The 23,179-nt window shown below is 36.5% G+C and overlaps 2 protein-coding genes across 4 annotated transcripts; both read left to right on the top strand.

The window, feature by feature from the left end:
- Nucleotides 1–455: 455 nt before the first annotated feature.
- LOC107773193 ((6-4)DNA photolyase) lies at nucleotides 456–5,914 on the top strand. Of its 2 annotated transcripts, none has more exons than XM_075231208.1 (14): nucleotides 456–1,089; nucleotides 1,857–1,928; nucleotides 2,101–2,181; nucleotides 2,373–2,552; nucleotides 2,618–2,689; nucleotides 2,822–2,908; nucleotides 2,990–3,088; nucleotides 3,163–3,246; nucleotides 3,854–3,940; nucleotides 4,063–4,134; nucleotides 4,215–4,328; nucleotides 4,693–4,780; nucleotides 4,860–4,955; nucleotides 5,498–5,914. In XM_075231208.1, exons 1-14 carry the CDS (start codon nucleotides 742–744, stop codon nucleotides 5,680–5,682), a joined length of 1,665 nt encoding a protein of 554 aa, XP_075087309.1. In that variant the 5' UTR covers nucleotides 456–741; the 3' UTR covers nucleotides 5,683–5,914. The 2 variants fall into 2 exon arrangements, 1 of the variants encoding a protein (XP_075087309.1); XR_012699436.1 differs by having other exon boundaries at nucleotides 485–1,089; nucleotides 4,641–4,780.
- Nucleotides 5,915–9,499: 3,585 nt separating this feature from the next.
- On the top strand, nucleotides 9,500–17,212 carry LOC107816417 (putative cytochrome c oxidase subunit 5b-like). Of its 2 annotated transcripts, none has more exons than XM_075231209.1 (6): nucleotides 9,500–9,920; nucleotides 10,095–10,177; nucleotides 10,308–10,358; nucleotides 16,230–16,296; nucleotides 16,423–16,502; nucleotides 16,924–17,212. In XM_075231209.1, the coding sequence occupies exons 1-6, from the start codon at nucleotides 9,758–9,760 to the stop codon at nucleotides 16,987–16,989; spliced, it is 510 nt and encodes a 169-aa protein (XP_075087310.1). In that variant the 5' UTR covers nucleotides 9,500–9,757; the 3' UTR covers nucleotides 16,990–17,212. The 2 variants fall into 2 exon arrangements, with proteins under 2 accessions (XP_075087310.1, XP_075087311.1); XM_075231210.1 differs by lacking the exon at nucleotides 16,924–17,212 and adding an exon at nucleotides 16,577–16,768.
- Nucleotides 17,213–23,179: the final 5,967 nt, after the last annotated feature.

Consider the following 23,179-nt stretch of genomic DNA (forward strand, 5'->3'; position numbering starts at 1 on the left):
AAATATATATGTATTTATAAATAAAAAAGAATCAGCTGGTACACAAAGCATCCTATATTCACCCAGTACCAAAGTAAAAGCCGCATTCCTAGAAATATAATGTGTATTTATAAATGATTTCATTAAAATTAAATAAAACACTTATAAATTTAATTATTTTAAATATAAAAGTATTTTATTCTTTTTCGAACATACTTAAAAAAAAGTTGGCATCACATAAATTGAAAAAAAGGAGGCGGAGTCTGGTTAATCATTAAAGTTTTTATGAAAGCCAAACATTAGAATTTTCTCTATTTTTTGCTTCTTTTTCTTGAAATAATGGAGTATTAGCTTGTAAATAAACTATGCAGTAATGATCGGTCGAAATTAATCCACCTCATCAGGAAGCATGAAGCGTTAGAACTACTAACAAAACGACGTGGCATCTTCACAGACAATGCTTCCCTGCTCTATGTTAACTTACGCTTGTTGCGTACTGGCCCTCACATCCTCATGAAAAATGACCAAATGCTCGCCATTTCGCCAATACATAGCACCCGGCTCACGTTAGTTAACACCCCTCCTTGTAAAAGTACCAGAACCCATTTATGTCGGGAAACACGTTAACCGTTTAAATAAAGATCCCCTATTTGTGTCCATTAAACACTACCTAGAACATAAAGTTAAATTAATGTTTCGATATATGTAATATAAATATAAGTTCAATTCGAGACAGCAAATGTACGCTCAATAATAATTTAAATGCTGAATTTGTCTCTGTTAATTTCAAGCAACTTTATCTCAACCATGGCTTCGGGGTCGAACTCTTTGATTTGGTTCAGGAAGGGGTTGAGACTCCATGATAACCCAGCTCTGGAGTACGCAGCTAAAGGGTCGAAGTTTCTATACCCGGTTTTCGTGATTGATCCACACTACATGGAGCCCGACCCGACTGCCTTCTCTCCCGGTTCTTCCAGAGCCGGGTTGAACCGGATCCAGTTCCTGCTTGAAAGCCTAGTTGACCTTGACTTGAGTCTCAAGAAGCTTGGTTCACGCTTATTGGTGCTCAAGGGTGAGCCTAGTGAGGTCTTGATTCGCTGCTTAAAGGAGGTATCAATCAATTCCCTAGCTCCTACTTCTACGGGTTTTTAACTCTGTTTAAGGAACCTATCATGAAATAATTATTGTTTGCTAAGTGTCGATCGAGCAAGTTAACTGTTTTGAGTCACCTATGTAAAAGTGAATAGTTAAATTAGTTACCAACACATGGAAAATAAGTTATTTAAGCGAAGTGAAAAGGAAAAGTGGTTTCTTTGACTTTTTGAGTTACCAAAGTGTGTTCTTGCCATGTGATTCTGGGTCTATATTTGATAAAAGTGTGTTGTCAGTGGTTTGCATGTTGATTGCTAAGCGTTGGAGTAGTCATTTATGGATCGAAATTTAAGAGATGTTTATCAGTTGAAGTTTTACATCATAAGTTGGACATGACAGTTTAGATCAGCTTATAATTTTATATCTTTTACTTTTCCAGTTATACAGTTGTTCCTTTTAAGCACTCTGATCCATTCGGCTATGGCTAATTTAATAGATCTACTTATAATCCATTGTTTAGTTATACAATTGATTGATATTACTTAAGAAAGTTCAGTTATGGGTATGCTTTGATGTCTTGGAGAACCATGAAACGTTGAAACTAGAGTCAAACTGTTGATTGAATCCTCGCTATATGCTACGAAAGACATTGGTTCCTTTCAGGGGGTTTGTTTCCTCTTTCAAATTGCATTGTACCAATGTGACTTTGTAAGCATTTTTTTCTTCGTTTGAGCGCCAGTACTTTTACTAGCCATTGATTTGTATAACCTTTGCATAACTTTCAGTGGAGCATAGGGAAGCTTTGCTTTGAGTACAACACAGAGCCCTATTATCAAGCTTTAGATGTAAAGGTCAAGGTAAAATCTCTTTCCAATTGAGGAAAGGTTTGATTTCCTATAGACGAGCTTAAGTCAGATCTCAGATGGTGTTTTTTGATTGGTTAGATAAGTTTTAAATTAAGAAGCTTTTTTGGTTCACATAATGAATGATTTGGTTCTTGGCTAAAGAACAATTACTTTTGTTCCGCAGAACCACGCTTCTGTAGCTGGTGTAGAAATTTTCTCTCCTGTGAGTCACACCCTCTACAATCCTGCTGATATAATAAATAAGGTATGTCCACAACATATGAGTTAAAAACTAGCTTCGGAAATCTCAGAGGACCGCTTTACTTATTTTCCGGGAGAAGATGCTTACGGCGAAAAGGGTGGTCTTCTGTTTTCTTGTTGAAGAAAGCAATTAGTGTGGAATGACATTAGGCCTAGATTTATATATTGATCAATTTTATTTGATTGTCTACAAAGAATGGGGGATCCCCACCTCTGACTTATCAGTCTTTCCTTAAACTGGCTGGGCAACCATCTTGGGCATCAACCCCTCTTTCAACAACAATATCTTCTCTTCCTCCTATTGGAAATACTGGAAATTTTGCAGTCTCAGAAGTTCCAACTGTCAAAGAACTTGGTTATGAAGATTTAAACGAGGTATGAATTACAAGTTTCTGGTGAAGTCCTTCTGGTGTACATCTTATTACAAATTTCGTGTGCAGGACGAGCGGACTCCTTTTAAAGGTGGAGAATCAGAAGCACTGAAGAGATTGAGAGAATCAATTGCAAACAAGGTGTCTCGATGTTTAGCATACAAAATTAGCCTTATGCAATAAATTTCTCAAATCTCTCTGTTGTCCTATATATTCTCCTTCGCTTTTGTACCAATTTGCTAATACAATGGAACTGCTTATTTCCTGCTGCAGGAATGGGTGGCAAATTTTGAGAAACCCAAGGGTGATCCATCTGCATTTATGAAACCAGCTACAACAGTTTTATCACCTTACTTAAAGGTGAGCTGGACACAGGCTAATAGAATTAGTACTTATTATTCTGAAATATTATAATCTCTTACCCTCACATTCCTTTCGAAGTTTGGTTGTCTCTCTTCCAGGTATTTCTACCAGTGCATTCAGGACATTCAGAAAAGCGTTAAAAAGCATACATCTCCACCTGTTTCTCTTCTTGGACAGGTAGGTTTGCCTATTGTTTCGTGTTCAGAGCTCTTATACGCCCAAGTAACTTACAATTTCATCAACTACTGCAGTTGTTATGGCGTGACTTTTTCTACACAGTTTCCTTCGGGACTCCTAATTTTGATCAGATGAAGGGTAACAGAATATGCAAGCAGGTTATGACAGCAAATCTTCTTCTTTGATTTGGTGCATGTTCCTCAAATCCGTTTTTTTGCACTGTTGCTTATTCCTCTATACAATGCTAGGTTCCCATCAGGTGAATTTCTATGTTCTTGTTTTTTCTGATTTAATGATTCACTTTATCTGAAATGTAGGATGTTGCCTTCTCCAATTTTTGTTTCACTCTTAGTTTGGTCCCTTTGGTGTTATTGAACCCCCCCCCCCCACCCACCCACCCCAAAAAAAAGAAACAATAAGAAAGATTTAGGTAAACTATCAATATGACAGCATCTTATATAAAATTCTATTGTGCTTTCAAGAGTACTTTGACGATGACTGAGCTTATTGTCCTTGATACTTGTGTGTTCTACCTTTCTTATGGAAAGTGGAAGCTTGATGATTTTGTTGATGAAAGTTATTTGGTTTAAGGTTTATATATTGGTCTGTTCGCCTAATCTTTTAGTTATTGTTTCTACTTCTTAAACAATTTCTAATGTTGTAGTAATTGATGTTTTACTATACTTGACTATCTCATTCTGGCCTGAGTTTTCCTTGTTAAATTATAGTGGGAATATGTATATATAACTGTCTACCTTCCAACAGATCCCTTGGAAGAATGATGATGAACTGCTTGCTGCTTGGAGAGATGCCAGAACGGGCTTTCCTTGGATTGATGCGATAATGACCCAGGTTGGAATTTTGGATGCCTGGACCTTGCTATCATTGTATACACTTGAAAGATACTTTCTGGAGGCTCTTTGTCTGATTTGATAGTCGTTAGTGTATCTGATTTTTTGTTCTCAATGTTTCAGCTCCGAAAGTGGGGTTGGATGCATCATCTTGCTCGACACAGTGTTGCATGCTTTCTAACTCGTGGGGATCTGGTAAATCACTTCAAGTCTTGGGTAAAAGTTAGTCTTTGAATAATTTCTCCATTTTTTACTTGTTAGTGTTGTGTTGATAGTTTGTACATTGGGAGAAAGGGCGTGATGTTTTCGACAGACTGCTTATTGACTCTGATTGGGCAATCAACAACGGAAACTGGTTGTGGCTATCTTGCTCTTCATTTTTCTACCAGGTGAATGTTATTTTTTGAGTCATAATTATGTTTATTAGGAGTGATTTTCGGCTTTGAACTGGTGTTTTGATATCTTTTTCCATTGGTCACAAAAATGCATCAATTATATTCACTTTGTGGAGAATCTTGTTATCCCAAAGATCACATTATACGAAATTAAGTAGTTGAATGAAATACTGGTCTTTTATCTGTTCAAATATAAGACTTCAACAAGAATCAGGTGCTTCCAAATGTTAAGTAAATTTAATCAGACGATCCTAAATGTTTATCTCAAGAAGTGCTTAGTTTAACATTGTTCCACATCTCGACCAGTTTTCCTGGATGACCTCAAATATTCTCACCATTGAGGTTCTCTACTTTTCAGTACCATCGAATTTATTCACCAACCTCATTTGGGAAGAAATATGATCCTGCCGGGAACTATATCAGGCATTTTCTCCCTGTTTTAAAAGGTACGTTGAACTGATTTTCTTATGATGCAATTCCTTTTCCTTTGTTCTCTCTTATTGGCAAATCTAAATTCAATGACAGATATGCCAAAGGAGTACATATATGAGCCTTGGACTGCTCCCCTAAGTGTCCAACGTAAAGCAAGATGCATCATTGGCTTAGATTATCCCAAACCAGGTCAGTCATTTCGGCTTCTTGCAGTTTGCTTCTCTATCTGACACTCACACCTATTATGTTTAACGCCTATCATATTTATACTATATGAAAGCATATGCTTTTTTATGAGGTACACAGTTTTTTTTCCTTTCCAGAAACATGCATTTTGATTCAGCAACATAGATTGAACTCTTATTTCGTTCATTTTGATGATTCAAACATGCCTAAAACAATACTATATCCCAAAAGTTCCACATTGTAGTAACTCATTCATTATTGGTTAATTCGGCCTTGTCATGCATACAATGAAATTGAATTCTCGAATACTTTTGGTGTCAAGATCTTGAAAAAGTTTAATCCTAGCTAGTTCTTGTGATGGATTTTGCTCTACTTCTACTTCCCTACTCTTGATTTATTGTCTCCATGCTTTCTGATATTCTCAAACGCTTTAAGCAATTATAGTTACGTATCCTAATAGATGGATCTCTACCTCTGTTCTCTTTGTACGAACGAGTGGTAACATTTGTAACTGCAAATATTGATTCAGTGTTTCTTTTTGCCAGTTGTTTCCCATGATTCTGCAAGCAAAGAATGTCGGATGAGACTTGGTGAAGCGTATGAATTGAACAAAAAGCTGAATGGCTTGGTTAGTGAGGAACACTTGAACAAGTTAAGAAGAAAAAACGACGATGAATCTACCATTCTGGATTCCATTTCCAGGAGGAAGAAACAGAAGTTAATTGGCTAAGATTGCACCATCGAAGCCATAGCCAGATTTCTACAAGATTTGCCGCAAGGTGCCCCAGCAATTATAGGAACTACAAAAGGAGCATTTTCCTTCAATTACATCCCCCTTAAAATGATTCCAAGAGTGTTCAAATGTAGGAATCCTTTGTATCATGTATATGCCAGGAGAATATAGTTAACATTATTGAGAAAGAGGCATACCTCTGGTATATGCAATATTTCCTTCTTTGGGCTATACCATTAAGTCAAATTAAATCTCTTGATCGCACTCGCATAAACCATTAGGCCTTAGGGGTCGTTTGGTACGCGGGATAAGGTGGGATGTGGGATTAAATTTATATTATGTTTGATTGACGGTATAAATTTATCCCGGGATAAATTTATATCGTCATGCAAACATAGTATAAACTTTGTCCCAAACTTAATCTTGAATATCCCATTTTATTCTACCTTATCCCATCAAACTTGATATTATTTTATCCCACCTCCCATGTAGGATTAATTATCTAGGAATTATAATCCCATGACTATAATCTCGGGATAATTTAGTCCGCGTACTAAACGACACTTTAGTAGTTAGTATATCGTTTCAACTAAAATACTTAATTATCATATCAATATGTTTTAATTGTAATCTATACTATATTAAAAGTATGAATACCCTTAACGAAATGTCAATTCGTATTTTTTACCCTTTAAAAATAGATTTTATATTGGACGAAATAGTAAGTTAAGCTACTCTCCTAATTTTTAGATTTTGAAATCAATTAAAATTTTGACAAATTAACTCAAATAGCCGCTCACCTAATCTCTCAAACTATAAATAGCCGGCGAATGTATAATATATATACAATTCACGTATAATATATGCATAATCTCTAAAATTTTACCGTATAAAAATTCTTACTTACCTTACTTGATCCAAACTGAATTAAAAGAACGAAATTTTTGTTCTTTTTCCCTTTCAAGCGCTTGGTGCTCGAAGTCTTTCGCCGGCAACTTCTTGTAGTTTGCCACATTTTTTGTGGAGTTCAACTATTGTTTTTTCTCATATTAATTCTTAGTACTTTACTGATTTTTGTTTTTCCTTTATTTTGTTATTATTGAAAAGTTTAATAATATAAAGAAAAGTACTTTTATTTTCCTTCATAATTACAACCAAATATTTTAAAAGTGGGATGAGCTAATATAAGAACCTGAAAAGGTAAAGAATCACTCTTTTAGTGTTTAAAAGAAATAGTTACTTTTTTAATTAACTAATTAGCAAAAGAATTTAATTCAATTGAATTATGTCTTAAGTCCTAATATTTAGGAGTTTAAAATTATCCATGATTAAAAAAGTTCATTATGATATATCCGTAAATGCGATAATAATTTATTTACGTATGACTTTCTAGATATATTCCAATATATGAGGTGTTTGATATCAAAGATAATAAAACATGAGTAATAATGCTGCATTCTTTGAAGATACATGATATTTGGTTGGTTGCGATAGTAAGAAGAAAAATAGAATTAATCTCTCAAAAAGTTATATCATCTTATCATTTAACTTTTATAATATATATATATATAGTTCTTACTTTTGAATGCGGGTAGGGCAGGTTTGGAGTGGCTCATTGGGCTGTTAAACATTATTTTTAGGACGAAGAAGATGCTCGATGAATGGAGGCGGAGTACGATGATTCCTCTGTATAAAAACAAGGTCAATATTCAAAGTTACAATAATTATAGGGGGATTAAGCTGCTAAGCTATACTATGAAAGTTTGGGAGAGGTTTGTTGAAGCGAGTGTGAGGACCAGTGTGTCTATTTCTGAGAACCAATTCGGTTTCATGCCGAGACATTCGACTATGGAAGCCATTCACATTGTGAGGAGATTGGTGGAGCGGTATAGGGAGATGAAAAAGGACTTGCACATGGTGTTCATTGACCTAGAGAAAGCATATGACAAAGTCCCGAGAGAGGTGCTCTGGCGATGCTTGAAGGCTAAAGGGGTCCTAGTAGCCTACATTAGGGTGATTAAGGACATATATGATAAAACTAAGACTCGGGTTAGGGCAGCGGGAGGAGACTCAGAATACTTTTCGGTTATGATGGAGTTGCATCGGGGATCAACTCTTAGTCCATTCCTATTTTTCTTGGCGATTGACGCATTGACTAGACACATTCAAGGTGATCGCCATGGTGTATATTATTTACTGATGACATAGTTTTAATTGACGAGACGCAGGGTGGTGTTAACGAGAGGCTGGAGGTTTGGAGGCAGACCCTAGAGTCTAAGTGTTTCAAGTTGAGCAGGACCAAGACGGAATATTTGGAGTGCAAGTTCAACAACGGTACCTAGGAAGATGATATAGAGGTGAGGCTTGATACTCAAGTCATCCCCAAGAGAGGTAGTTTCAAGTATCTTTGATCTATAATACAAGGTAACATGAATATTGATGAAGATGTCACACATCGTATCGTAGCAGGATGGATGGAGTGGAGGCTCGCTTCCAGTATTTTGTGTGATAAGAATGTGCCGCTGAGACTTATAGGTAAGTTCTACAAGGTTGTAATTAGATCGACTATATTGTATGGAGCAGAGTGTTGGCGGAAAGTAGCTGAGATGAGGATGTTGAGGTGGATGTGTGGGCACACCCGGTTGGATAAGATTAAGAATGAAGTTATTCGAAAAATGGTGGGAATGGTCCATGTGGAGGATAAGATGCGGGAGGCGAGGTTGAGATGGTTCAGGCATGTTAAGAGGAGAAGTATAGAAGCCCAAGTTAGGAGGTGCGAGTGGTTAGCCTCGGTGGGTAGCAGGGGGGTAGAGGTAGGTCTAAGAAGTCTTAGGGAGAGGTTATTAGGCGAGACATGACGCATCTGGAGCTGACTGAGGACATGACCCTAGACAGGATGGTGTGGATGTCAAAGATTAGGGTAGAAAGTTCGTAGGTAGTCAAGCATTTCTCTTTGTCTTACTCAGTTCGCTAGCATTAGTGTTAGTATGATATCTTTTATCCATAAATGACTATTACTACCTAGAGTTTGACTGCATTCTTGGATTTAATCTTATTTTATCTTACTGTTATTCCTATTTGTTGCAATTATATCTTGTTGTTATTCCTACTTGTTGCAATTACCTTTTCTTTTCAGTCGTTCTCTAGCCGAGGATCTATCGGAAACAACCTCTCTGCCCTTCCAGGGGGGAGAGGCAGGGCTACGCACATCTTATCCTCCCCAAACCCTACTGGTGGAAAACTACTGGGTTTGTTGTTGTTGTAGTTCTTACTTTTACCTAACTTATTTTTTTTTTAACAATAATAAATTTTCTTATAAATAGTCATGAGTATGGGTAAAATTTCTATCTTTCTTTTCAAACTTAATACAATGAATGGAGGGCATCAGGTTGGAAGACGTTTAATTGTATAAGAGTTATATGAAATTGTAAAAATTGTTGCAATAAAAATTAAAGTTGAAAAGATAGAAGACAAAAAACGTATCAAGAAGACCAAAAAAAAGGGAAACAACGAAGACCTAATAACTTATAAAAAATTAAAATTGAAAAGTAAAATATTATTCTTTAAATAGTATAAGCTCTAACTCTTTTTTTTGTGCCAAAATTATAATTTTGTGTAAATACGAAGCAACTTCATGTGCTAACACATTATTTAATATTTAGTTTAAATTTTTTGATCGAAACTATTTTTATTCGACTAAAACACAATATTAATATGATAAAAATATAGTTTATCAATAACTTTTTAATTATTGATGCAATAAATCCGTGCAAGGCACATACAACAAGACTAGTATCCATAAAAGAGTGTCCTTATTAGAATTACTAAAAAGTTACTAGTAATACTTGAGAAAAAAGAGAAAAATCATACACACGTGGCAGGAATTTTCGCACGAGCGAGTCAACCTTGGCCGAAGCCGTCGCCCTTCGGCTAGTGCCACCCTTATTTGCCATTTTCATTTCCAAAAAAGTTGTGGAGAGAACAGAAGCGAAACAAAGAGAGTGATAAGAAAAACTCTCGTCTCTCGATCTACAGACGCAAAAGGGGCTGACCTGAGGAAAGAACACACACTATGTGGAGAAAACTCTCTTCGCAGCTCCGAACCCTACGCCTACTTCGATCCACTCCTAAGTCCCATCCATCCGCCGCCGCCACGTCGATTTCTTCATCTCCGTCTCCGGCGGCGTTCCGGTCATCGGTCACGTCCTTCTCTCGCCATTTCACTGCCGCGTCCGGTATACTTACACATTTCTCTCTACTCCGAGCCCTGATTTCATCAGATCTCACGCATTTTTACACAAAATTATGTGTTTAAATAGAGTCGAATGGATATAGAGGATACTTAATGGATTGTTTGATTGATATACGTGGCTTATGTAATTTGCTGGATTATTTGTTGTCTGGAACAGAGAATGTTGTTAAGAAGAGTGTGGAGGATGTAATGCCGATTGCAACTGGTCATGAGCGCGAAGAGCTTGAAGCTGAGCTCCAAGTGAGTTATCTATGACGTTCTACGTATTTATAGCATTTTTAGCTGAGATATTTAGGTATATTAATTCAAATGTCTTTGATAGATGTTGCTACATGTGACTGAAATTTACATTTGATGTGTGCTTCTTTAGGGAAGGGAACTTCTTGACATTAACTTTCCTGAGGGTCCTTTTGGTACAAAGGTCAGTGTGGATTTTCAAGTAATGGTTGGTGCTAGTATACACTTGTTATTGCTTGTTGCTTTTGTCGCAATGTATTGTTGATCAATAAAATTGTTTTATCTTATATCCAGATTAGTTATTCTCGTCTGATGCATAATGATTATATGGCATAATTGATTGTTCTCTTATTAACATGGGTAACATGCATTTATAGTAGGAAATGTTGGAAATAGCCGTTGTTTTTAGGTTTTCTTGTGAGTTTATGGTTCTTCTGATAATCCAATTGAAGACAAAAGCAAAGAAGATAAAAATGAGCAGCATACTGTTTATTCTCTTATATTAATATATGATGCTGGGAATATGTTTTAGTTTGCAACTACTGATCATCAACAACAACAACAACAACAACAACAACAACATACACAGTAATATCCCACACCGTGGGGGCCGGGAGGGTAGTGTGTACGCAGATCTTACCCCTACCTTGTGAGGATAGAGAGGCTGTTTCCAATAGACCCTCGGCTTAGGAAAGTATAAGCACCACATTAATGAAAATATAGACAAGAAGGGACAGTACCAAGAAGCCATATAAAAACAGAATAAAAACAACCAGATAGTAAGGTGATCAACAATGTAAGAAAATAACGGTTAGTCATAAAAACCTACTACTAACAGAAAGCGAGACTGCGTGCCAATACTACTGTTATGAACACTCTAGACTACCTACTCTACTACCCTAATCCTTGATCTCCATACATTCCTATCAAGGGTCATGTCCTCGGTCAGCTGAAGATGCGCCATGTCTTGCCTAATCACCTCTCCCCACCTCTTCTTTGGCCTACCTCTACCTCTCCGTAGGCCCTCCAATGTCAACCTCTCACACCTACTCACCGGGGCGTCTGTGCTCCTTCTCCTTACATGACCAAACCACCTAAGTCGCGCTTCCCGCATCTTGTCCTCAATAGAGGTCACACCCACCTTGTCGCGAATAACCTCATTTCTGATCCTATCTAACCTGGAGTGCCCGCACATTCTTCTCAACATCCTCATCTCTGCTACTTTCATCTTCTGGATATGAGCGATCTTGACTGGCCAACACTCGGTCCCATACAACATCATTGGTCTGACTACCACTTTGTAGAACTTACCCTTAAGTTTCGGTGACACCTTTTTGTCACACAAAATACCGGAAGTGAGTCTTCATTTCATCCATCACGCCCATCTTCATCAATCTTTCCATCCCCCTAAATAATAGACCCAAGGTACTTAAAACTCCCTCTCCTAGGAATGACCTGCGAATCTAGTGCCACTTCCCCTTCCCTTCCTTGAGTCTCGCCACTGAACTTACACTACAAGTATTCTGTCTTGGTCCTGCTTAACTTGAAACCTTTAGATTCCAGGGTCTGTCTCTATACCTCTAATTTCGCGTTCACACCGTCTCGCGTCTCGTCAATCAATACAATATCATCTGCAAATAGCATGCACAACGGCACCTCCCCTTGGATGTGGCGCGTCAGTACATCCATCACCAGAGCAAACAAAAAAGGGTTGAGTGCCGACCCCTGATGCAATCCCACCATCACCGGAAAATGGTCCGAGTCCCCACCCACCATTCTCACTCGGGTCTTTACTCATCATACATGTCCTTAATCAACCTAACATAGGCAACATGTACACCTCTAGCCTCTAAACATCTCCACAAAACCTCCCTTGGAACTTTATCGTACGCCTTTTCCAAGTCGATGAACACTATATGCAAGTCTTCTTTCTCTCCCTATACTGCTCCATCAATCTCTTAACGAGGTGGATGGTTTTTGTAGTCGAACGCTCCGGTATAAACCCAAACTGGTTCTCAGAAACTACTGATCCAGAAGGATTATTGAGTTTTACTAAGGCACTAAGCTAAAGACAACCTGGATCTATCTTACCCCAAGGCTTTGGTTCAAATTCAATATCAAATGTAACACAACAAGGGATGTGTTATAAGCACTCGTCACAATTTTGAATTCTACTGGTAAACTAAGTTTGTTTAACAAGAGAAAGGTAGAGGGTGGCCCATTATTTACTGAGCTTTACGACGTCTGTATCTGTTATCCAAAAGGAAAAAAAGGGGGGGGGGGGGGACCTGGATCAATCTTGCTATTCACACTTCTTTACTAGTCATTATATGTGTTTCCTTCAAGGAAGGGGAGGACTAAGAAGAGAAAGGGGTATGATGGATAGGTGATTTAACTATTTTTTACTTTCATTCACGTTGGTTGTACGAGTGGAAGAGAAGTAAATGGGATTTACCTCCCTTCTTAGTTTAGGTTGGAAGGCATTAAAAAAGATTAGCAGGAACTGCAAAGTCCCCCCATTTGCAATTCCTAATGTAATAGGGAAAAAAGACCTTATCCCTTTGGTACACAATTATAGAGGATGAGAGACGAGCAGCTCAAGATATAGAGAAGAAGGTTGTGCAGATTCTAGAAGTTAGTTACACGGCTGGAAAGTTAGTTAAGGTAGTTAGAGTAACTGAATTCTGTTAGAAGAAGATTCTGCCGTAGCAATAGTATTTTGATACAATGTAATCAGTACAAATAGGACAGTAATATACATTTTCGAACCATCAATCAATACATACAATCCTATTCTAAATCTTTTCTTCTTTTTCTTCTCCCCTTTCTCTTCTTCTGCAAATCCTATCTTCTAACTGCTTTCTCGAGTTCATTCCTGAAGCAGTGCTGCGATCCTAGAATTCACTTTTGAATTCCTGCAATCGTGTAACACCCTTCCGGTCCTTCCTTTTCATGCTTCGACAACTTAGTGAACTTTGTTTTGAATATACAATAACTATGCCTAAATCCAAACTGAGTCAGTTATATGAACCCTCTATCAATGTTTCTCTATTGGGACGAGTTAATAAGGAGATATTGTTATAGTGAGGTCTGACTCAGTGTTTTGGATAGCGTGCGGCGACAAATAGCAACGAGGGCCCGCTTCACTGAGGTGAGAGGCTTGCAGCGAAGCGCTCACCTTTTTGATGTGAAGCGACAATTTATACGAAAGCATAAAATATTATCTTTATATATATATAACTAAAAACTCAATAACAATAATATATTAATAAATATATCAATTCAAAAATTAAAAACTCAATAGATAGTCATAGTAGATTCATAAACTAAAGTCTAAAAGTCTAAAACAAGCAACATCTATTCTTCTTCAAGATTTTCAAATTTTAGAACTTCATGAATGTTAGCATTATATTGGCTATCATCTTCTTCATTCTCGGAGTCTTCATCAATTAGGGACCGACTTGAACTTGCTACTCCCTTTCCATTGTAATTTGAACTTGAAGAACTCCCTCTAAGACCATAGATATTCTCCTCAACTCCAGCCGCCATAGAAACAATACCCCAATCAAGATCATCTCCTACATACACTTGTTCATCTTCATGATTTTGGGGGGCTCCAGTTAACCATTCATTTGCCTCGTCAATGTTATCCAACAAAATTGGATCAATGGTATCGCGAGCTTCATAATGTTCTATTGTATTTAATATACACTAGATCATTGAGACGCGATAGCTCAAGCCTATTCCTTTTCTTGGAGTGAATCTGCGCATAAGTTGTTTAGATTAATTAATAAATACTAATAATAATACAATATAGAATATATTAATATAATAAATCTGCTTCTTACATGCTCAAATACGCTCCAATTTCTCTCGCATCCAGATGCACTACAAGTTAGGCTTAGTACTTTGATGGCAAACTTTTGCAAGTTTGGAGTTTGATGTCCAAATTGCATCCACCATTCAACTATAGAAAAATATTTTAAAATTTAATAAGTATAAATCAAATAAATTAAATTAAAGCTATAATGATATCTATATTAAAGTTAGTTACCTGGCGACCTTATGTCTCTGGCTCTAATAGCCGCTTGTAAACCAAATAGGTCATCTGCTTGTGAGTACCTACCAAACTCCTCCCCTATTTGATCTACCATCGCTGAATCGGGGACCAACTTCTCAAGACATTGATGATATCCATCCCACACCTCTGAATCCAAAGTGTCATCTCTAGTGTTCTTGTAAAATAATCCCGGGTTCAGAAGATGACCTGCTGCATGCAAAGGTCGATGGAGTTGATTCGACCACCTGCTATCAATAATCTCAAAAACTCTCATATTTCCTAACATCTCCCTCAAATGACGCTTCAATAGTCTCTTTGGCTCTATCCATAGCTTCATAAAGATAGCCCATTGGTGGTTTTCTCTCCCCATCCACCATACGAAACACCCTAATCAAAGGACCACCAACTTTAAGAGCCCGAAAGACGTCATTTAAGAATGATGGAGAAATAAGAACTTTGGCAGCTTCTTTCCCCGCAGCTTCCTTTGCATATCTATTATCTTTCCATTCATTTGAAAGAACTAGCTTTCTCAAGTTTTTCTTTTGCAAGTAAAAATTATGCAAAGTTAAGAAAGCCGTTGCAAATCTAGTCTTGGCCGGTCTCACCAAATTTCTTTCATTTGTGAATTTCCTCATCAAATTCAACAACAACGGCCTCTAACTGATGTTAGAATATATCTTGACGGCCTTAGTGAAAACTGTAAAAGTAACAATAACAATTTTATTGTTAATACTTAATAGGACATAAGTATAAATAAATTAAAGCTTTAAAGATAACTATATTAAAGTTACCTGAAGCATATGGGTTTTGCTTGAATATGTCACCAAACATCAAGTTGATACAATGCACATGGAGTCCAATAAATGTGTGGATACATAGCTTCCATCATCTTACCCCCACTAACATTCTCACTAGCATTATCGGTAACAGCTTGTACAACATTTTCCTTTCCAATTTTATCAATAGTCTTTCTAAACAAGCTATACATTTTGCTTCCATCCGTAAAAGAGTTGCTAGCATCGTAAGATTCAAGAAAAACACTCCCTCTTGGAGAGTTCACCAACACATTTATGATCATTTTTCTATTCCGTGCTGTCCATTTATCCATCATAATGGAACATCCAAACTTGTTCCATTCCACTTTATGCTCCTCAATAATTTTGTCTATCTTCTTCACCTCTTTTTTAAGATGAGTTACTCTAACTTCATGATAGCTAGGAGTTTTCATTCCTGGGCCATATTCTTTTTTTGAGAATTAAAAAAGGGGGAATAGACCCTAACAACTCAGAATTCCATACTAAGATATGGAGAGTAACTAGGCCTATTGTTCTTTAGCCGACTCTTTCCCTCTCTCTTGTACTTCTTGCATCTTCTTGATGCCTTTCTCTATAAAACTCATTACTTCATCAAAAAAAGGATGGTCTTATCACTTATATGATGGAGGCCATTTCCTTTCAAATATTGATGTAGTTCAGGTCATAGCTTGTATTGTGATGCTCTGTGAATGCTGTTAAAACTTAAAAAAGAAGTCTTTTCTGTTTCTGTTATTAACTTGTACATTTATATAACATATGGTCTCTTAGGTAAACGCTCATCAATGCAGTTGATTAGTATTGACGTCTTCTTTTCTCTTTGAAATTTTATCTTGTAATCCTTCACCAGTGAAAAGAGGTGTACTTATGTGTATGCAAGTACGGTGAATGTGCAACTTAATTTAATCTTAGTATTTTCTCTTGTTTCGGTGGTTTAGTTACAAATTATTAAGTCTCCACTGGCCGATTTTTTTTTCTTGTGATCAGTAATCTTCTCTTCAATTCTGTGTTTCTTTTTGATCTTTTGTGCACACCAATTTTATTACCGTTTTATCTCCTAATGATGAATTGCTAGTTACAATTTTTTAAATAACTCTAGTTTGTGATTGCTTATTTGTTATCAGTTATATTTCAAGTTTGACGCATACGAGTCTGATCAAATCATCTATGTTTTGTATTATAGGAAGCGCCAGCTGTTGTCAAATCCTACTATGACAGAAGAATTGTAGGATGCCCGGGAGGTGAAGGAGGCAAGTCTCCATTATCTATTTATAAGTCTCCATTATTTATTTATTAGTTGATAGTGTTTCCGTCAAACATTCATTGCTCTAGCCAGTTGACTTCAGTCTCTTAAGTTGCTTTGTCTGATTTTACAGAAGATGAGCATGATGTTGTTTGGTTCTGGCTTGAGAAGGGCAAGCCACATGAATGCCCAGTATGCTCACAGTATTTTGAAGTAAGTACAGAATATCCTTTAATTCAGAGTTAGTTGTATGATATGTTATTGATTAAATCTAGGTTAATTTGTAGGCTGTTGAAGAATAGCTAGACGTGAACCCATACTCCCAGCTTTTCTAAATTTAGGTTAATTCGGAGGCTGTTAGTGAAGTTTGTAGATGTGAAGTTTTCCTTGCTGTTGTATATGTCAAAAAAGTGCATTGGCATATTAACCAGGTGTAAATTCACATTTCTTCAGCAAATAAAGAGACATTTCCCCCTGCATTGGCTATAGCAAAGCAAATTGATTTCTTAATTCAGATGTTATGGCATTTCAGCGTGCATGAATTGTGCAAGTCCAATTTTGAATTGTTCCATGCAGAATTTGAGGGCGTAATTGAAGTACTTATTCTCATACTGAGTGGTTTCTTCTATTGCAGTTGGAAGTGGTTGGACCTGGAGGACCTCCTGATGGACATGGCAGCGATGATGAGGGTCATCACTAAGTCTCTTGCAATTTTTGCCGGAATAAATTTGGTTTAAGACGATATGACTCAAAGATCTGTGTTCTTTCTTTGCCTTTACTGGATTATTGTTCTTATTGTTGCTGCTGTGGCAGCTGTGAAGTTGAATACTTTTTGCTTTAATATTTTATACACTAGACATGGCTTGGTCTACTGGAAATATAGACCCAGTTTCTTCAAATGCACAGTCAATAATCAATGGCTACAGATTAAAGCTGTTGTAATGGTTCTTTTTGTGTTTAGTCGAAGTGCTCACGCTGAAGTTCCTCGGACTTGAGACTGATGATGTCGCTTTTCCGTAAAGTGTCTCTACATACTTTTGGAATACCAGTTAACAATAGCTCGTTCCTACTTCATTTCCTAAGGGGAGGTGTTCAGAAATTGGAGAGTTACAAAGATGAGCGGGTCTCTACTCTGTTCGCTTAGAACTTGCTGGTAATAAATTCTGATGAAATGTCAAAGAGTAGTGCTGTTTTGAATTGTTAAATGTTCGTTCTACTTGTAGTGGGGTATGGAAGAGCACGCAGTGTGACCTGTGCCGTCTGATTTTCATCACCAACTATTTGTTGCAGATCTTAAAGAGTAGATAAGATGCAGAGGTGTTTAATTACCCTACTAAAGATAATTTCAATAATGGAGGTGGTATTAGTAAAGGAGAAGTAGATGAGGATCTCCTATAATGAAATTAGGCCTTTCGATTTGCCCCAAGTCTTGATGGACATAATTTGTGATTGTGGGAGGTATTAGGTACCCGTTGAAATAGTTGAGGTGCCCTGCATCACCATTACAAAAACATTCCAATCCCTACACCTATGAATTCGATGTTGAATTTTTTTACAAGGACACGTCCCAGAGATGAAGAGATTGTAGTTGACGCTAGTAAGCATCCAAATTTCGATTTTTTTTCTATTTTTCTGAAGAAACTGAAACACTTTAAGTGGGCGTTTGGACATAAGAATTGTAAAATTCCAGAAAAAAGTGATTTTTTTTTCAAGTGAAAATGGTATTTGAAAACTAGAGTTGTGTTTGGGGACATGAATATAATTTTGGGTTGTTTTTGAAATTTTGTGAGTGATCTGAGTGAATTTTGAAAAACATCTTTTTGGAGTTTTTCAAATTTTCGAAAAATTTCAAAATCCATCTTCAAGTGAAAATTTGAAATTTTATGGCCAAACACTGATTTCGGAAAAAAGTGAATTTTTCGAAAAAAAGTGAAAATTTTCTTATGTCCAAACGAGCTTGGGATTCTTGTTTAAAACTTTTAAGGAGTATGATTTATGAATGTGGACTCATTAATTAAGTATCATTTTTTACGTTTACTAGTCTTAGGGTACGCGTTTTGCGCGTGTTTCCTATATCAATTAATATATCGTCTTAAAGAATTAAAATAAGTAGCATTAAATAAAGTGTTTGAGATACAAAAAAAAGTGAGTTCCTAAACTTGATAGAATGTTAATTTCACTTTAGCTAGTTCAATAAAAGAAGAAATTATGCATCATAGAAGTCCTTAGAATTATGTGGAACATCTTGTAAAAATTATTATTATTTTGTATCTAATATCAAAAACAAAAAAGTAACACAAAACTTACTTACCACAATCGATCAAAGATTTGGCAAATAACATAAATTTAAAAATATTATCTCTTAGTCTTTTTGAGATTCGGGAATGAAAGATTTGCCCTGTAGCTCTTAGAAAAAAGGTACATGTGAATAAAGTCTAAGAAGGATTAATATTAAATTAATATTTTACAACAAATAACTAAATATATTAAAAAGATATAGGGAGTTCAATTTGTAAGAATTGTTTACAAAATAATAATAATAATAATAATAATAATAATAATAATAATAATAATAATAATAATAATAATAATAATAATAATAATTAATGACAATCATATAGAATATAATTTTTCTTCTATTGTTTCATCTTTATTGTTTCAAGTTTGCATTTTTACTTATTTGACTCTTAATATTTCACAATAACCGATCTTACTCTATCTTATTCTTTCACCGTTAATGCATTTCTTATGGAACAAATATATGAATGCTAGGAGTTTTTTTTCATTTGAAAAATACTTTTACTTATATGATAATTTTGGAAACAAAAATTGAATCGCATTCTTTTGCTACTTAGCCAATTTAATTATTTATTTTACATATTAAAGAAAAATATTTTTTTCATTAATTTAAAACTTAATATTAACTCATCCCAGACCTTATACCACCACATGCGTATCAATATCACAATATATCACAATTTGCACCTCAAGTACCCAAATATTTCAACTTGCCAAAATAAATCAACAACAAGAATAATTTCCACAATAAGGAACTCACGCCTCAATCACAATGAGTGCAAAGTCTTACAAAATATTCAGCAAAATAATATCCATTATTTCCACAAGACGGAGCTCACGGCTCAATCACAATGAATACAAAAATGTTCACAAAATATTCAGCAAAAATAATATTTCACAAATTTAACATCTTGACTTAACATCAAATTTTGAATGTAAAATACTTCATTTTTAATAATATTTAAATTAAGAAATCCAACCTTCAAGTAATGCACGGAACAAAAGAAATAGAGTTTCAACTAAACAGGTAAAACACTTAGCAGGAACAAGTCAGGCAAATTTAAAATACGAAAATATATTAATGATGATGAATATAACAGAATAAAATAATTTAATTAATATGCAACAGTGCTCTACACAATTTAAAGACATAATCTTTCACATTTAGCCAGTGCACACACTCATCACCTCGTGTATACGACTTTCAACACCTCAACATTTTTATATCAATACCAATCCTAAGGGGAATTTCTCCCACACAAGGTTAGACAAGTCACTTATTTCAAACCACGCTCAATTAGTCAAGTAGTATATCTTTTCTTTGATTTTCCGACTCCGATCGGCTCGAATCTAATCATAATTAATTCGATTCAATCAATACAAATTATAGGAATAAATTTCATAAGAAAATAATTTTTCTAACAAAAATCTGAATTTTAACCCAAAAATTGCCTGTGGGGCCCATATCTCGGAATCCGATAACCCATTCAACTACGAGTCCAACCATACTAGTTTCACTCAAATCCGACTCCAAATCGACATCGAAATCTCAAAAATTCGTTTAATAAAATTCTATATTCGTGTATATTGACCAAATCCGAGTTAGAATCACTTACACCAATGTTTTTCCTTGAAAATCTCTCAAAAATTGCCTCTCCCCAAGCTCCAATTTGTCAAAAATAGAAAATGGGACGAAACCCCTATTTTATAACTTAAAGTTTCTGTCCAGGCGATGCCCTCGATTTCCTGCCCTCGATTTTCTGACCTCGATTTCCAGTCTTCGATTTCCAGCCTCGATTTTCCAGCAGAAATTTCCACCAGAAAAATTTCAACAGCTGTTTAAGTCCAAATTTTGATCCGTTAACCATACGAAACTTACCCGAGGCCATTGGGACCTCAACCAAATACACCAACAAATCCTAAAATATCATACGAACTTTGTCAAAATCTCAAATCACATAAAACAACGCAAAAACCACGAATCATACCCCAATTTAAGGTTAAGAAACTTAAGAATTTTTAACTTCTATATTCGATGTCGAAACATATCAAATCAAGTCTGATTGACCTCAAATTTTGCACACAAGTCATAAATGACATAACGAAGCTATGAAAATTTTCAGAACTGGATTCCGACCCCAATATCAAAGGTCAACTCCCCGGTCAAACTTTTTAAAAATTCAACTTTCGCCATTTCAAGCAAATTCCACTACGGACTTCAAAAAAATAATTCCGGACACGCTCCTAAGTCCAAAGTCACCATATGTAGCTATTGAAATCATCAAAACTCTATTTTGGGGTCATTTACATATAAGTCGATATCCGATCATGTAACGACTCGGCCAGTCATTTTGAGTGTTTTAACCCCGATCCCTTATTAACTACTTCCCCCGTATCTTCTTCTGCTTATGTGACTTGCCGGGAGTTTGTTGTTGTGATTTCGGAGTGAACTGTGACACTTAGTCCTTAAAACGGAAGCTTAAGCCTTAGAATTTTGACCATAGTCGGAACTATATGAAGACGACTCCATAATGGAGTTTTGTCGATTCCGTTAGCTCAGTTGGGTGATTTTGGACTTAGGAGCGTGTCCGGAATGTGAATTGGAGGTTTGTAGCTGATTTAGGCTTGAATTGGGGAAAGTCAAATTTTGAAGATTTTGACCGGTAGTGGACTTTTTGATATCGGGGTAGGATTCCAATTTCGGAAGTTGGAGTAGGTCCGTAATGTTGAATATGACTTGTGTGCAAAATTTGAGGTCAATCGGATGTGGTTTGGTAGATTTCGGCATCGGTTGTAGAAATTTAAAGTTTTAAGTTCATTAAGTTTTAATTGGAGGGTGATTCGTGTTTTTAGCGTTGTTTGATGTGATTTGAGGGCTAGACTAAGTCCGTATGGTGATTTAGGACTAGTTGGTATGTTTGGTTGAGGTCCCGGGAGCCTCGGGTTAATTTCAGATGGTTAACGGATCAAATTTGGTTTTGGAAGAATAGTTGAAGCTGCTGCACCTGATGTGATCGCACCTGCACAACATTGACCGCAGATGGGAGCCCGCAAAAGCGAGCCAAAGGACGCAAGTGCGGTTTGGAAGGAAGAGTCCAGAGGTCGCATGTGTGGAGGTATAACTGCATATGCGCATCCGCATATGCGGAAGATGGAGCGCAAAAGCAGAATGGGCCAGGGCGTGAGGGATCGCAGAAGCGGAAGAATTCCGTAGGGATTGGGCGCGCAGTTGCGGCCCATTGCTCGCAGATGCAAACCCAGTCCCTTTAAGTCATTTTCGCACATGCGATGGAAATTTCGCAGGTGCGGCGTCACAGGTACGACTAGAGGTCCGCAGGTGCAAAAGTTTTGGGCAAAACACTTAAATGCAAGGGTTCGCAATTTTTGCTCATTTTTTACATTTTGAGCTCGGGTTTGGCGATTCTTGAGAGCATTTTTGAGGTATATCTTGAGGTAAGTCCCTTGTGCTTATTTTTAATCAATAATCTTGCTTCCCCATTTATTTTTCCACCTAGTTAGTGTGTATTTAAGGTAGAATTTGGGAGTTGAGGCTAGGGATTTGGAAAGTTTGATTTAAAAATTTGAAGGACCATTTGGTGTCGGATTTTAGTAAATTTGATATGGTTAGACTCATGAGTGAATGAGTGTTCATATTTTATGACTTTTACCCGATTCCTAGACGTGGGCCCGAGTCAACTTTTTAGGATGAATTTCGGAATTTTTGCTAAAGTATTGATTTCATTAATTAGATGAGCCTATTATAGTTGTATTTATGTTATGCAATTGTGTTTGGCTAGATTTGGGCCATTCGGAGTCGGATAATCGAGGAAAGGGCATTCTTACGTATTGATTGAGCTTGGTTCGAGGTAAGTGGCTTGCCTAACCTTGTGTGGAAAAAATTCCCTTAGGATTTGATACTGTCGTGATGTGTGAGCGCCGTGTACGTGAGGTGACGAGTACGTACACAAGCTATTTGTTGAAAAACCCGATTTATTTTACTGAGTAGTAACATGCTTTTTCTTTAATTTGAGTTATACCGTTTAAATGAGTATTAGTCTGTTTTCATTCTTAATTGAGGTATTCCAAAATGCGTAGTTATCCTGATCAGCCTAATATCGCATGTCTACATGCTTTAACTGCTTATTTGAACTCTGTGAAGCATGCCTAGTTAATTTTCTTGTTTTTCCTTGTTCTTTATCAATCTTAACTGTAGAATTCTTGCTGTTAACTATGGTATTTATCGGTTGAGTTGTGCGTTTACTTTTGAGACTACGAGGCGGTTCCTCAGGAGTTCTCCCTGCATATTTACTTTTGAGACTACGAGGCGGTTTCTCGGGAGTTCTCCCTGCATATTTACTTTAGAGACTACGAGGCGGTTCCTTGGGAGTTTTTCCTGCACATTTACTTTTGAGATTACGAGGTGGTTCCTCGGGAGTTCTCCCCGTAAATTTACTTTTTAGATTATGAGGCGGTTTCTCGGGAGTTCTCCCTGCACATTTACTTTTGAGACTACGAGGCGGTACCTCGGGAATTCTCCGTGCATATTTATTTTGGGACTACAAGACGGTATCTCGGAAGATCCCCTATTATTT

This window comes from Nicotiana tabacum, chromosome 15 (genome assembly GCF_000715075.1).
Source record: "Nicotiana tabacum cultivar K326 chromosome 15, ASM71507v2, whole genome shotgun sequence".
In the NCBI taxonomy this organism is placed as follows: Eukaryota; Viridiplantae; Streptophyta; class Magnoliopsida; order Solanales; family Solanaceae; genus Nicotiana; species Nicotiana tabacum.

Bases quoted from the DNA above. Each gene is read 5' to 3' on its own strand.
- LOC107773193 (XM_075231208.1), top strand. From the start codon at position 742: ATGCTGAATTTGTCTCTGTTAATTTCAAGCAACTTTATCTCAACCATG. The intron at 2,909-2,989 runs GTGAGCTGGACA...TTCCTTTCGAAG, and splicing joins TTTTATCACCTTACTTAAAG to TTTGGTTGTCTCTCTTCCAG. The intron at 4,781-4,859 runs GTACGTTGAACT...ATTCAATGACAG, and splicing joins TTTTCTCCCTGTTTTAAAAG to ATATGCCAAAGGAGTACATA.
- LOC107816417 (XM_075231209.1), top strand. From the start codon at position 9,758: ATGTGGAGAAAACTCTCTTCGCAGCTCCGAACCCTACGCCTACTTCGA. The intron at 10,178-10,307 runs GTGAGTTATCTA...GTGCTTCTTTAG, and splicing joins AGCTTGAAGCTGAGCTCCAA to GGAAGGGAACTTCTTGACAT. The intron at 16,297-16,422 runs GCAAGTCTCCAT...CTGATTTTACAG, and splicing joins ATGCCCGGGAGGTGAAGGAG to AAGATGAGCATGATGTTGTT.